The sequence below is a fragment of the Mercenaria mercenaria genome, chromosome 14, assembly GCF_021730395.1.
Source record: "Mercenaria mercenaria strain notata chromosome 14, MADL_Memer_1, whole genome shotgun sequence".
Lineage (NCBI taxonomy): Eukaryota > Metazoa > Mollusca > Bivalvia > Venerida > Veneridae > Mercenaria > Mercenaria mercenaria.
This window is the reverse complement of record NC_069374.1, coordinates 31459586-31475619: the sequence shown is the minus strand read 5'-3', so window position 1 is coordinate 31475619 and position 16034 is coordinate 31459586. Positions and strand designations below refer to the sequence as shown.

Here is a 16034-nt window from a genome sequence, read left to right as displayed (position 1 = left end):
GGAATTGGAGCGTCTTCTGTATTTTGCACTATCCTCCTACTAACATTACCAACAGTTTTCTGGAGGTTTGTTTGTTTGTTTGTTTTGGGTTTAACGTCATTTTTCAACGGTATTTCAGTTATGTAACGGCGGGCAGTTAACCTAACCAGTGTTCCTGGATTCTGTACCAGTACAAACCTGTTCTCCGCAAGTTACTGCCAACTTCCCCACATGAATTATCAGAGGTGGAGGACGAATGATTTCAGACACAATGTCTTTTATCATATCGTAACGGAGAACATACGCCCCAACCGAGTATCGAACTCGCGACCCCGCGATCCGTAGACCAACACTCTCCCTACTGAGCTAAGCGGGTGGGCTTTTCTGGAGGTATCGCCCATATTGGGTACCCGTGGGGACTATAAATAAGTTAAGAAAACAAACAAGAGCACCGCCATGCGGGTGCAGACGCTCATCTGATTTTTCTGTCTCTTTATAATAGAAATATTGTCCTACCCTTGTGTTTTTATGATATTTTCTAAGTACAAAATGGGCCATACTTCTTGCAAAAAGCAGGGCTGAGTTATGTTTCTTGCTGTACAGAGTCAGTTTTTTATGGTGAACAAGTGATGCAAGTTTTAAAGCAATAGTTTTGATAGTTTATGAGAAAAGCTGACCTAAACACAAAATTTAACCAAGAAATCTGATTTTATAGGTCCAAAAGGGGCAATAATTCTTTGCAAAAAGCAATGTAGAGTTACGGTACTTGCAGTGGAGCGTCAGCTTTTATTGGCAAATAACTGCTTCAAGTTTAGGAGAAAAGCTGATCTAAACACAAAATTTAACCAAGAAATCTGATTTTATAGGTCCAAAAGGGGCAATAATTCTTTGCAAAAAGCAATGTAGAGTTACGGTACTTGCTGTGGAGCGTCAGCTTTTATTGGCAAATAACTGCTTCAAGTTTTAAAACAACAGCTTTGACCGTTAAGGAGAAAAGTTGACCTAAACGCAAAACTTTACCAGGAAATCTATTATTTTCATTATTAGCCTTCACGGAAAGAATCTCGGTTAGTAACCTAGTCAGCCTTAAGCCCTTGTGAGGGATGACCGTACCATTTAACAAGAGCACCGCCTTGTGGGTGCAGAAGCTCATCTGATATTTTTTTGTCTCTGTATAATAGAAATATTGTCCTACCCATGATTTTCTAAGTCCAAAAGGGGCCATAATTCTTGCAAAAAGCAATAGAAATGTTGTCCTACCCGTGTGTTTTTATGATATTTTCTAAGTACAAAATGGGCCATAATTCTTGCAAAAAGCAGGATGGAGTTATGTTCCTTGCTGTACTATTGATGGTGAACAAGTGTTCATGGTGTGAACAAGTGTTCATGGTGTTGCAAGTTTTAAAGCAATAGTTTTGATAGTTTATGAGAAAAGCTGACCTAAATTATTATTATTAATATTATTACTATTATAATACCAGATTTATATAGCGCCCTTTTCATGATAAACACGTTCAAAGGCGCTTTACATATAGCAAACGCAGCCACACAGGGCGCGAAAATCATCCTCTACTAGTACAGACATAGAGCGATCTGACCAGAGGGACAGAGTGAGATAAAGCCCCCAGAACAGACGGATAGAACAGAGAGAGATACAAGTCTGTCCGGCTAACTTAGCCTAGCTCTTAAAGACTTTGCGAATAGACAGTCTGGTTTTTTAACGCGCCCGTTGTATAGCACCGATACACGCGGAGCCGTCGTTCCTGGGAAGAACCAGTACAGGCCTCTTAGTCAGGTGGGAGACACTCAAGAGCATCTCAGAAATTTCCAGTTCCTGGACCAGGATTCGAACCCCGGACCTCTGGATTGGCAGTCATGCGTGTTACCACCAGACCACTGGCCCACCTAAACATAAAACTTAACCAGGCAACGCCTACGCCGACGTCAATCAAGTGGTTTCTTTAATGCCCGGGGTTTTCATGTTAATATTGATTTTTAGATTATCATATTTGTAAAATGTAATATAAATGTGATAAACAAAATAAATTAACGTTGAAATACAGCAGGAGAACAATCTCTTGCCGACTAATTTTTAACAATTCCGAATGGAGGCCCACATTCCCAACCTGCCGCTCGGACCGGCCTCACCTACTCCGCACTCGCAACATCGCGGCTATGCTATTTCTTGTGTACAGTTCAAAATCATCCAGGTACGCCCCTGACAGTGCATATGCGTGTGCAATTTACTAACTGAGGTCAGGGTTAGGTTTAAATACTGTACATTCAAATATCGAAATAACAAGATTCGTGTAAATTCGCACCTAGATTCTCTCTTGTATGTAGGATCTGTTTAACCTAGGTTTGATAGTGTACAGAAGATAACATACGGATTAGAAGAATACCTGTGTAAGTATTATACGTTTTTTATACATGTAGATTCTACTTTCGGTTTCAATAGTGACAAACTCAAGACAGTCATTCAGTCTTGTGTTATAATCAGAACATACCAGTTTATTTTTTCAATTATCTTTTCCTATATGGAACGCTGCTACTGTCCTATGTTGGACATTAACATAGCCAGGGGTGGTTCCACGATTTTTAGACGAGAGGGTGGGGGCGTAGATTTTGGGTACTTTAAGTGGGGTTTGCATGATATATAATATGTATGAGGGGACAGTTTAACATGACTGTTTTGCTCTGTTTACTCCCTATGGCATAAACAGTAGCCTACTATAGAGGTGAAGACATCTGAAAATTTCTTGCATTGCAACCGTTAATTTACGAGCGGACCGGTACATGCGGTAGAAATTTTAATCTTTTTCAGTTCCATAGGCATATAGGATAGGCGTATCGGCATTTTTACGGATGGAGGAGGGAAGCAGGTGCGCCCATTAATTTAATAGTGGTTCCAGTGACATGCCTATCCAGACCGTCGCATATACATTCTTAGTGTGCCTGCGGGGGCTGGTAGTGATGGGGAGAGAGGGATAGTGGACCAGTTTAAGATTACATGATTTGACGAAAATGATATTTTTTCATTATAAAACAACTTTAATTAATACTTGACATGCAACATGTACAACTGACAATTGATCCGAGTGGTAGACATACTATTTTCATTTAATAGTAGCACGTTTATAGCCAACAAAATATGCAATTTCAATGACACCTTGATTGAAAAATATGGATTTTACATGTGCACTTGTAGGAAGAAAAATGAACAAATATTTGTCAGCTTGTAAAAAAGAGAATACATTAAAATCTTTGTTTGATAGGAAATGGATCTCAGTATCCAAATGTTGACTCCATATATTTTAAACTGAAATACAGTTAATACCAATAGAGATAAATCTTTTTAACAAGGGAAGATTCGTTATGCCCTAATATTTTGCTAATTGTGTATTACTGTGCACGAAAACAGTACATGTTTATATGGCAGTAAGTTTGACGCCACTTTTAAATACTACAATGTTTGTTTTGTCAACGTTAACATTTTAATTCCAATCCGAACAATACTGATGTAAAGATTTTTTACCTGTCTTCTTAGATATTTAATAACTATATAGAATACAACAACGCAAATCCATTGTTAATGTGGTAGAATGACATACTTCAGTGGGTCAGTGCACAGAGTGCAGCTAGGCTATTGTCAGTATTTGTAAGAAAACAAAGCAGACGGGCACATATCCAGATGGGAAGAAATCGGGCGTATCAAGAATCCTACTTGACACAAATTTTACGCGATTTTAAAACGAACAGAGGCTTATATAAGTTATGGGATACTAGTGGTTCTTGTCAGAAAGATCTACCGTCCACGGCTAAAATTATACCCGGATTCGTACTCGGAGTCTTTCGCTAATCCAGCTAAATTTTACCAATTTACATTAAAACAAAGAAAGTTGCCAAAATTTACTACACTGTGGCAGACCTTTATGTTTCGCCCGAGTCAAGCTGCCTCCAGTAGTATTGTTCGGCTGATAATTTCTTAAAACGCTAACGTCCAACGCTACGTCTTTGCAGATATTTATGTAAAACATACAGTATACTGTAGAACCCCGCTAATAAGACAACTAACTGTTCCTTCAAAAAGTTGTCTAAATAGTGGGGTGGTCTTTATTTAGGTGGAAGTTATCCAACACACACATAAGGTCTAAAATGTGTACTGTATACATGTTGTGTCATTTATGTGTTTTAAATTTATATTTACAAATAACTGCTACATGGATCTGAAAATTTAATAAAAACATTTTAGTTTTTATTTATAAATTTTAATCTAGACATTTTGTGACAAAATATTACTTTTATGCAAATCAGCTCACATCAAATATTATATCACCTCTATTCAGTCAGAATTTTACATCATTTAGACCGATTATAAAATTTTTTGTTGAACACTTTTCGTCTGAATTTCATTTAGAAATCAAAAGCCGGTCTGCGACAGTGGAATTGGTTAATTGTATGCCTCTAGGCCGATCATATCGCGCATGCGTGATTGTAGCGAACTTTATATGATGGATGAGATTGCGACCTGCTTAGACATCTAATAAGTTTGTCATGTATTGTCAGTTGGACAGAGGTCTATTATTTAGTTCTTTCAACAGAATACTTCTTATGCATGCTCTTTTATTGTGAGCATTATTTTCTTTCTTTTCGAATCATATATTTTTTTTCCTTTTCACAGGGGGCATAACTATGACAGACAAGATGCAGTTGAGTTACGCGTGCTCTCCTAATACATCACCTTACATGTACCAGACTGTTCCAGACAGGCTGCGCCACCTAGCGGCTGTTGATCCAGACAGAGAAGCTTTTGTCTTTTACGATTCAAACAAGCAAAGAACCAGTCTCACCAGAAAACAACTTCTGGACCACTCTACAAATGCTGCCAAGAATTTTATAAAGGCAGGCATGAAAAAAGGATCATCGGTCGCTATTTGTATGAGCAATTCTTTTGAAATGTTAGTTACGACCCTAGGTGTGATCATGGCGGGAGGCATTCCTTTTTATGTTTCAACTAATTTGAAAGACGGAAGTGACTTGGTAGAATTCGTCAATAACTTTGAGGCGCAGTTTCTATTTATTGACACAAATGTCGGTGATGAAAACTGGAAAATGCTCGAAATTATTTGGCCAACGGGTGAGATTCAATCAAAGACAGCACCAAGTCTTAAGGTGGTGATTTGTAACGGAAGGATTGAAGAAGAAACCAATACCAGAAAGAGACTTGCTTCCTTTCAAGGGGAAAACGCAGACGCCAATACCAAACTTCCCACTCTACAACCCGAAGATACTTTGGCGTATTTCTGCACGTCCGGCTCAACCGGTAAACCAAAAGAAGTTATATACACACATTTTGGGATATTAAACTGGACAAAGGCTTCTGATATTGCACTGAATATCACGGAAAAGAGCGTATTTTTCTGTGATCGTACATTTAGTTGGGTTCTTGGGTTTCCGCGCACATATCTAACAGAGGGTACAACACGCGTTTTCGTAAATACAAAGTTGAGTATTGCAGGAAAACACTCCGAATTCCTTGGTAACATTATCAAAAATGAACGGTGTGACATCGTCTTTCTACCGGGATACTTGGCCGTTGATATGTTGAAGAATCCCGACATTTCAGCGAATTTCAGCAATGTGAAAACGATATTTTTGTCAGGGGAAAGAGTACAAAAAGCTACCTACCAAGCCGTGAAGAATCACTTTTGTAATTGTACGATGACATACTACGGAACTACAGAGAGTGGGGCTGCGTTTGCATCTACTGATACCGGTGGCGGTGAATTTGAAGATGGAATGGCAGGTAGGTCTAGTTACAAAGTTACGTGCTAAATTTAAATTCACACAACGGATTTCTCATAGACTAATACACGAATTTTATTTCCGGCCAGAATTTACTAAATTCACAGTGGATATATAAGAACGATAATACATTTTCCTAAAAGAAATCCAGTGAAGCTTCTTCGGAAGACATCAGCCATTTTTGGACATTATGAATTAAGATGCAAGGCATAGGCGTAGGAGTAGATGTAGGGAGGGTGGGGGGAGCGGGGGGCTAAAATTGATTTTTGTCAGAAATAACAGTAGATGAAGCATTTAGATGTACCGATAAGAATTCTGTGTGATGTGTATTGTCCAAAAGGGGGAAGAATATTTTTGTTGTCAAAACAATTTAGGGAAAATACAGATAGATTTAGCTGACCAGTCCCCCATTGCGCGCCCCCAGCCTCCCAACATTGCGATCGCTCTTACGCCAATGCAAGAGCAATAAAAAATAACAACACGTTCAGTATGCATATACTATTTATGCAGACATTTCAATAATTTCGCTTTGCTCTGTCAGGAAGCCCGAAAGGCCGATTGTTTTATTAATTGCCAGCCTTTGCCTTAGATAATGCATGATCTTATATGCACCTTAGATCTAATGACCTGTACAAGCACGGCTATAACTTGCTTTCGTTACAAGTAACTGGACAACCTTCAAGCACATATCTTTTTACAAAGGCAGAGAGCCCGCCCGCTTAGCTCAGTAGGTAGAGCGTCGGTCTACGGATCGCAGGGTCGTGAGTTCGATCCTCGGGCGGGGCGTATGTTCTCCGTGACTATTTGATAAACGACATTGTGTCTGAAATCATTAGTCCTCCACCTCTGATTCATGTGGAGAAGTTGGCAGTTACTTGCGGAGAACAGGTTTGTACTGGTACAGAATCCAGGAACACTGGTTAGGTTAACTGCCCGCCGTTATATGACTGAAATACTGTTGAAAAACGGCGTTAAACCCAAAACAAAACAAAAAAACAAACAAAGGCAGATATATTCTTTCAAACTTCAATATTTCCTTTCTAGATTCTAGGGTTCTATAATGAACCGTTATTATAGTATAACATACATATTCCAGTTTTCCAAGAAGAGTGTTCTAAAATTCTAGAGTAGTTTTCTAATTAAAACAGGACACTGTTCTGCTTTGGTACCCAGCCCTGTTGAGATTACCCATACTGGGTTGGAACCATGACCAGCTTGTCATTCAAGTGCTGTACGTAAATAGATCTATCTGCACTAGGGTTCAGTCAAACTTTACCCATTTTTCACTAGATTGACTTAGAATATACAAAGTCTGTGTCTCTTTACCCATGCCGTATACATACGCTGATACCAGTCTCTTCATATAGTGTGTACAGTTTCCAAAATGCGTATGTAGAATCTTCTGAGTAGTCAACGGAGTGTGAAGAAGATGAAGCAAAGAACTCATAATAGGTTATAACACACTAAATAGCCACCACTATATATTCTATATAAAATGACAAGTTTTCACAATGCTGCAATACACACCTAGACCCATTTTAAATTTCTTTAGCTTACATTTTCTTGTAGATCAACATTAATACTGTAAAAATATCCAAAGAAAAGTAGGGGTCATGTTTGATGCAAGAAAAATATTTCTGGTCAAACGGACACACCGTAATTTTTACACTGAAATGACAATCACAATTTAGGGTAGGGGTGTATGAATAAATTTCACATGTTAAATCAGTTTGGAGTCTTTTTTCAACATGCAAATGCTACCAGTATGTCAAGTATAGGCATGCAATATGATTTCAACCAATATATAGCAATGATTTCAAGGAAAATCCTTCTTACAGCAAAAAAAACTGAGAACTATTTGAATCCGCCATTATGCGAAACTGAGAACTATTTGAATCCGCCATTATGCGACTACCATTTTTTCATAGATGCTCAGGCTATTTAGTGTCTGTATGCCATAAACGTATTTATCAGTTTTTTTTGGCGAGGCAATCCATAACTAAAGTAATTCATCTTTGACGTATTGTCTTACAGGTAAACCTCTTCCTGGTGTGGAAATGAAAGTAATTGACGAAGCAGGTGCAGTTGTTCCTACGGGTACCCAGGGTGAACTCTGCCTCAGATGCCCGTGGATGTTTGCTGGTTACCGAAACATGGAGGACTTGTTCAGGGCAACAGTCGACAACCAGGCCTGGTTCCATACCGGTGACATTGCGCATTTGCGCGATGACGGAAACTGTGTAATTCATGGAAGAAAACGTGAAGTAATTTCTACCGGAACTACCAAGTATTTTCCTTGGGCTATTGAAAGAGCTCTGAAAAATATGCAAGGAGCGGAAAACGTATTTGCTGTCGGTGTACCGGATACTAGGTTGGGCCAAGTTGTATGCGCATGCGTACTTCCTAAACAAGGTGTTTCCATCACAGAGTCTGATATCAAAAGGTACTGTGATGAAACATTTCTTGAAGAATCTGCTATCTTTGGGGTTAGTGTGAAGCCCAGATACCACATCATTCTAGATAAGGTGCCTCTGACATCGTCAGGGAAAATCGATAGGAGGACTATCGGACTGCATGCAAAGGAAGCTCTTGGACTGTAACACCAGTTTCTGTTAATAACTCTCATGTGAAAACATTTATTCTGTATGGTGTCTGATTTAGGTCATTTCGTTATGTCGCATTGTCGTGTGCGCGGCTTTTATAACACATTCCGTTGTGTCGTCTTGGCGCGCGCGCCAACACACCATAACGGAATGTTTAAGAAATAATATATCTCATCCAGTGATTTGTCGTTGAATAAATCATTGTTTGGAGTTCAGATGCGAAGGAATTGTATCACGAGGGCGTAGCCCGAGTGATATAATAATACGCATCTGAACGACAAACAATGATTTATTCAAGAGCAAATCACTAAATGAGATATATTATTTCGATTCTAACACGTTACCAAGGACTTTAAAGTACATCCTTGACGGCATTTATTAAATATTTGCCCGTTTTCAACTGGTTTCTTTTCAAGCGCGCCGCTATATGCCGTTTAACGCTATGACGTAATACTGTGACGTCAGAACAGTGAATTGTCGTATAATAATTCACTGTTTCCAGTCTTCTTTGTTTAATAGGAAAATGAATCGGATCGTGTTAGAATAAAAGTTTTGTATGTCGTTTTGGTGTGTGAAACTAACAGTGCGTCGTAACGAAACATAAAACGGGACAGTTTTGCGTTGGTGTGCGCGCCTTTAACAAAGATTTCGTTGCGTTGGCGCGTGCCCCTCTATATAACACATTTATTATCGGTGCGCACGCCAATGCAAATACGATGAAACATTTCACTTCGTCTTCGACAATGAAAACTTTCAAAATTCCGTTATGGTGGCCGGTTGTCGCGCACGTCGGGACGACACAACAAAATGTGCAACATGAACTGCGCTCTGGCCAACGCGACAACCATATGAATGTCCTTAATCAGCCACCTTAATTTTATGCTAATTTAATACCACAGAAATATTAATCAGTGTAGAAATACAGTGTCGTTGTAACGTTGTACTCAGTATGATACATTTATGTTAATAAGAAACAATTTAAAGTGACATTATGCGCACCTTACTGTACATAGTGTGTTTTTGGTGAATGTTTTATAAAAGCAATTTGCGTTTGCTGTGCATTTAAATGTGTTAAATTAATGACAATGTCGCATAAGTATTTGAAGTTTATGTTTTAGAAATAAAGAAATCGGACTAATAAAATAATAGTTCTTTTCTTCAATCTTCTACGCAATGATCTCCCTTACCTATAGGTAGAGATTTCGGAAGTTGAAGGGAAGCAACTCCTGCGTGCAGTTTGACTTTTCTTTAAAGGACTGCCCCAGTCAAAATAAGAAAAGTCATATATGGAATGTTATTATTTCGTACTGGTAACAGGAAGAGTTTGGTATATCGGGTTAAAAGCTATAATTTCCTCCACCCTTTTTACACACATATCTATTTCAGCTGGATTTTTACTTGAAAAATGCGTATAATTCCACTTTAAATTTAAGTAACCAAATATGCTTTCTGTGTTGTGAGGAAAATTCAATATTTTCTCACAGTAAAATTGATTATTTTAGATAGTCCTTGCAAGGATATATGCGTCCTTTCTTATTTATGTATTTGAACGGCGTTCCATAGTCGCGGGATGTGACAGAGATTCATGTATAGATAAGCTAAACTACTTTCATGTTCACCCATATGTTTAAGTGTACTATTAAACAAAATTATGTAGGGCATATGAAATGTGTCAATGATAATAAACTTTACTTAACTTTTTATAGTGATATACTATGCATTGATATCAATTCGTGCGTGAATAATTTACTCACGTAAGTATATTTTCAGTTTATAACATATTTACTGTGTATTCTTTAAAACTGAAAAAAAAAATCTGTTATCATTATATTTGTTTTGTACCATCATTTGTAAAGTTCATCATTTGTTTTGAAGTAATCTATTTTTAGGTTGAAGTAATTTGTAACTAAAGAGCACAAAGTACCAAGTGTGTGCTGTTTACATACTCGAAATTTCAACTTGGTTATAACAAGTACTATACAGTTCGTTTTTGTAAACATCATGTTTGGAAACATTAAAGATTACGTTTTGCAACCTTAACTCCGGCTTCCATCATTTAAAGTTTCTAGTATAAGAAAAACGTGAACTCAGCCTAAAACAAAACGTAATCAGAAAGTAGAAAGATCATTTTGTAAGTAGAGAAAGTTAAGTTTAAAAAAGTGTAAACACGCATGACCTAGCAACCGAATAGTACTAATTAGTATCATAATGCAGACGACCTAAGAGTCAATAGTACGAGTTTCTCTCTCAGGTGTTAAAGAAAAATAAGCCATTACAAACGTAAACAAACATACATATTTTTGAACTTTGGCTGACGGACAGACTTTCAGATGAGGCAAGTTTAGATAATTCGAAATTCGAGGCAGTATGTAGAAATTTCGAGATATTTTAAAAGTCGAAAGTTCGAGTTGGTTGGCAGGAATTTCGAAATAATAAATAACACGCAGATAACACACAAATCAAGACACACCGAAGCGTCGCTCCAAAAACTGTGGTTTATGACGGCGACAGAACGGGGCAACGAAGCAACAAACTGCAAATTATCGTTCTTCCGCCCCCGGCCGAAAAGACATTTTATAATCTTTATCGTTTCGTTCTTTCGCCCTGTGCCATAACGACAGGGCAACAGGACGATAATTTACAAAATATAAATAATTTCCCTAACTTCACATTTTAGAACCAATATTATTTTTTTTTAAAGAAGGGACTATGCAATATTTGACAATCATTCTACCGGTGAAATGATCAGAACCGACGGAACAATTATTAAAATCGGACAACAAAGAACAATTTATATAGCCGTTTAAATATTGTCAATGGTACACGAATAGTCTAGTCAATATTCTGTCTTATCTTGCAGATTATGGATGAAACTGAAAAAAGCTGTAATTCAGTTTCTTATACGACAATTTTTTTATTTAAACTTAGCCAAAGTATAGAGATTCGGCATTTTAAAACGCCAGACCCGATATGTTTCAGGAGTTATAACAATACAAATATAGCGGTACCAGCATCTCATTTGTGCCAAAAAAAAATTCTGCATATTTAAGGGATTATACATACTAGTATTACTTTTAATTTATAATCTGTTTCATGTTTTCTTTTTTTTCTTCCCAGTTTCTTCGAAATAAAATCGACAAAATGACATCTTCAGTCCCGAAACTAAGTTACAGTTCTTGTCCAATGAACGAACCGTTCATATATCAGTCGCTTCCGGATCGACTGCGCATGCTTGCAGAAGAAGATCCTGCACGAGAAGCGTTCGTTTTCTACAGCAACGAAGAGAAGAGGCAAGCATTGACAAGGAAGGAAGTTTTAGACAAGACAGTACATCTTGCAAAGAGACTTGTGCATCTCGGTCTAGAAAAAGGAAACAAAGTTGCTTTCCACATGAACAACTCATTAGAAATGTTGATTTGCAACATGGCTGTTGTGATGGCAGGGGGTATACCATTTTTCTTATCGTCAAATGTGAAGGACGGCAGCGATATAATAGCAACTATTAGACATATGGAAGGAGAATTTATGTTTATTGATGCAAATGAAGGCGATGCAAACTGGCTTATTATGAATACGTTATGTCCTTCTGGACACAAGTCACCAGAAGATGCCCCATCTTTGAAATCTATTATTTTCAACGGAAGAGCCGATTCCTCTTACAAAGGCAGAATAGCACTGGAATTGTTGAACAGCATGCCATTGTCGGAGAAAATAGAACTTCCTGTTGTGCTCCCAGAAGATATATTGTTGTATTTTTGTACATCCGGTTCCACGGGACAGCCAAAGGAGGTTACCATTACACATTACAGTTTGTTTAACTGGACAAAACAAGCAAACAAGGGATTTGGTATAACAAATCATAGCAGATTCTTCAATGAAAGATCGTTCAGCTGGATATTCGGCTACCCAAGAACGTACCTTACCGAGGGTGCAACGCGCATCTGTGTCGATCCGCGCATTTCCGTTTCCGGTCGACATGTCAACTTCCTGTGCGATGTCATTGAGAAGGAGCAGTGCGATGTAATATATCTTCCAGCTTACATGAACGCAGATCTTAAATCAAGGCTCGATTTGAAAAGTAAATTCAAATCTGTTACAACACAAATATGGGGCGGAGAGAGACTTTCAAAACAAAATATCACAGGACTGAAAGGGGTGTTCAGCAGGAGAATCTGCTCCTTTTACGGCACGACGGAGGCTGGAGGTGTTTCTTTGTTTGCATCTGATGATATTGAGGATTACGAAGATGGCATTATAGGTAGGCCCTTAAGATATTGTTGCGTTTTCTTATTTTTCAGTTAAGTATTTCAAATTTGCATTCAAGTGTATGTCTTAGTCTATCTGTTGAACTAAACCTTTCTATTATCCAGTCTTTCAAATGTGTTTACCACGTAAGGTATCTTCCTCTTCTCGAGGCTTCCAGTCATAAGTGTCTTAACAAAACACGTACATGATGTAGAAATAACTTACTATTTGAAGACCTCATATTTAATATTACAAAATACTAGTATATCAGGATTGCAAGGAAAAATGGCCTAAAATATCTACCAAAAGTTGAGGCTAAATAAATCCCTAATTATGGAAATAGAATTTCTGTTTGTACACGAAGAAATAGCCATTTAATCGCTATAATGTGTTGCATGTTATATACTTCCTACAGGTAAACCTTTAAATGGAGTTGAAATGAAAATCGTAGACTCTTCAGGCAAAACAGTGCCCATTGACCATCAAGGTGAAATATGCACACGAGTAACCTGGCGGTTTGATGGTTACCGGAAGATGCCCGAAATGTTTGCGGAAGTTGTAGACAATCAAGGCTGGTTTCACACCAGCGATTATGGCCGTATGCGCGAAGATGGCAATTACGTTGTTGAAGGGCGGATGAAAGAAGTAATATCATCAAGTGGTTATGATTTCTTTCCATGGGCTATCGAAAACATACTTAAAAGGATGCCAAATGCTGCCCATGTTATTGCCGTAGGCGTCCCCGATGAGCGTCTTGGCCAAGTAGTTTGCGCATGCGTAGTTCCAAAAGAAGGTCACCTGATCACTGATAGCAATGTTCAAAAGTTCTGCGATGACCAATTTATTTCTGACATTTCAGTTAAAGGCATTAGCAGCAAGCCGCGGTATGTAATGGTGCTAGACCATCTGCCTTTAACTTCTACCGGGAAAATTGACAGGCGGACAGTAACAAGTGTAGCAATTACGCGATTCGGCATTCTGTGATGATTTGTATATTGCCATTATAATGAATGAGAAAATACATTTTAGCCGCACCATGAGATAACCAACATAGTGCGTTTGCGACCAGTATGGATCCAGACCAGCCTGTCCATCCGCGCAGTCTGGTCAGAATCCATGTTGTTCGCTAACGGTTTCTCTAATTGCAATAGGCTTTGATCCATGCTGGTCGCAAACGCACTATGTTGGTTTTCTCCTGACGCGGCTCATTAAAATTTGCACCTATTTTGAAGCCGCGAGTTCCCCAGAACGTATATATCTCTTGACTTTTTTCAAACACCGAATAAATTGTACATTAACATGTTTGTTTCGTCATGGCGGAGTAAATTTTTTTATGTAGATTCAGATATTTGGCTAATTGAAATTTTGAAAATGATACTTTCTTCTTAGAATAACATTCCGAATTTTATCAAACAATTTTATCAAACTTCAAAGGTTGTTGCATTAGTGAAACATATGGTATTTCCGTTCCGTGTGCTCCGTATTATGCACGGGTAGCATAATGGCAGAGGTCATCGAATTGAAGTTGATCATAACTGTCATTGCCAAATTCAATTCCTGGAACATTAAAAATAAAAGACGAATCCAAAGAATTCAGCCTGACTGATCAAACTCAACGCAGTTAACCGTAAACAGAAGTCCTATGCATGTTACCCCAAAAAGTCATTATTAAATTTTTGTTTGTTTTGTCTACGCAATGATCTCCTATAGGTAGAGATTTCTGAAGTTGAAGGGAAGCAACTCCTGCGTGCAGTTTGACTTTTCTTAAAAGGACTGCCCCAGTCAAAATACGAAACGTCATATTTGGAAAGTTATAATTTCGTACTGGTAACAGGAAGGGTTTGGTATATTGGGTTAAAAGCTATAATTTCCTCCACCCTTTTTACACACATCTATTTCAGCTGGATTTTTACTTGAAAAAAAATGCGTATAATTCCACTTTAAAAACATGATTCTGTTACATATTATTTTTGTCGAGCCCGCTTGCGGTGAGCTCGACTTAGTCGCCACTTTTGGCGGTTCGGTGTATGTACGTGCGTGCGTCCGTTCGTCCGTCCGATTTTGTCTGGACCATAACTTTGACATGCATGAACCAATCTTAATTGTTTATATTTGGCATTAATGTTAACCTCAATGAGAAGGAGTGTCATGCGCAAATCCTATGTTCCTCAAACGTCAAGGTCACAGTTGGAGGTCAAAGGTCAATATGAAGAATGAGTTTGTCCGGGGCATTTATTCTTACAGCATGGTGGGATTTTGATGTAACTTTGCATGAATGTTCACATTATGAGACGGAGTGTCATGCGCAAGAAACAGGTCCCTAGGTCTAAGGTCAAAGTCACATTTAGAGGTCAAAGTTCAGATACAACAATGACTTTGTCCGGAGCATTTCTTTTTCATGCATAGAGGGATTTCGATGTAACTTGGCACAATTGTTCATCATCAAGAGACGGAGTGTCATGCGCAAGAACCTAGAATTACTTCCCTTTCTTGTTACTATAAATAGCTAATATTGTAATTTTTTTTATCAAACTCAAGACCACTTTTCTGTGGTACAACATGCATGTTACGTCCAATTTTGAGGTGTATTATGACGTATCTCTACTGGTAAGGATTTTTGTGTGGACTTAGAGTGCCATGAGCAACTCCCAGTTCTTTTGACAGCAGGCGGTCTCGACATGTTGCCCGTGGGCATCTAGTTTAAATGTATTACCTGCCTCAAGGCTTCGTCTGATTTCTGGTCTGTATGACGCTCATACTGAAATACGTCCTGCTACGTGTTTTGATAAAACGTTTGACAGGTGGTCTGGTCCATTTGTTTTTCTCCTCTCTCGCACAAATGTAACAACTGAACAGTTCTACACATACTGTCGTACACGACAATACGACCTCTCCGAACATGGCGGCGTTAAATCTAAGTAGGGGAGACTGGGGCACCTTGGGACAAAAAATATGTGGGTTTTTTTCCTTCATTTTTTAAAAACATCTTGAATTAACTATCTGTGATTGTCATAATATTTCAAAGTATAATCCTTCATGTACATGAGGGGTAATCAACGGTCATGTTTTGTGCTATCGTTTCTGGGATATGCATCGTAGAAGACTTGCACTTACATGTCACATTGTACCCCTATGCATGTATGAATAAGACATTTCGGAAAAAAAAGGAAAAATTAACGAAACACAAATGTATAGCCAAGAAAACAAGTGAATGAAGTATTGCCATGCAATACAAAGTCCCCTACTGGAAAGCACCTAATTTTATCTACTGCAGTATAACATAATGAACTGATATCTGTCAATGATGTATAAACAATATTGTACTATATAAATACAGTATGTTATAACAACACACTTGGATTAAAATGTGCACATATAAAAACCCGCAGTTGTTTTCATATT

At 38.2% G+C, this 16034-nt stretch overlaps 1 protein-coding gene across 2 annotated transcripts; it reads left to right on the top strand.

Annotated features, from left to right (window-relative positions):
- Window positions 1–2199: 2199 nt before the first annotated feature.
- Window positions 2200–16034, top strand: LOC123527169 (long-chain-fatty-acid--CoA ligase-like). 2 transcript variants are annotated; one of them, XR_008367035.1, is made up of 4 exons: window positions 2200–2385; window positions 4661–5785; window positions 7819–8539; window positions 8930–10496. XR_008367035.1 is itself a non-coding variant. In XM_053523167.1 (4 exons), exons 3-4 carry the CDS (start codon window positions 11529–11531, stop codon window positions 13614–13616), a joined length of 1686 nt encoding a protein of 561 aa, XP_053379142.1. In that variant the 5' UTR covers window positions 8392–8539; window positions 8930–10141; window positions 11505–11528; the 3' UTR covers window positions 13617–16034. The 2 variants fall into 2 exon arrangements, 1 of the variants encoding a protein (XP_053379142.1); XM_053523167.1 differs by lacking the exons at window positions 2200–2385; window positions 4661–5785 and adding exons at window positions 11505–12645; window positions 13048–16034 and having other exon boundaries at window positions 8392–8539; window positions 8930–10141.

Coding starts and splice junctions, on each gene's coding strand:
- LOC123527169 (XM_053523167.1), top strand. CDS start 11,529: ATGACATCTTCAGTCCCGAAACTAAGTTACAGTTCTTGTCCAATGAAC. Junction 12,646..13,047: donor TTACGAAGATGGCATTATAG/GTAGGCCCTTAA, acceptor TACTTCCTACAG/GTAAACCTTTAAATGGAGTT.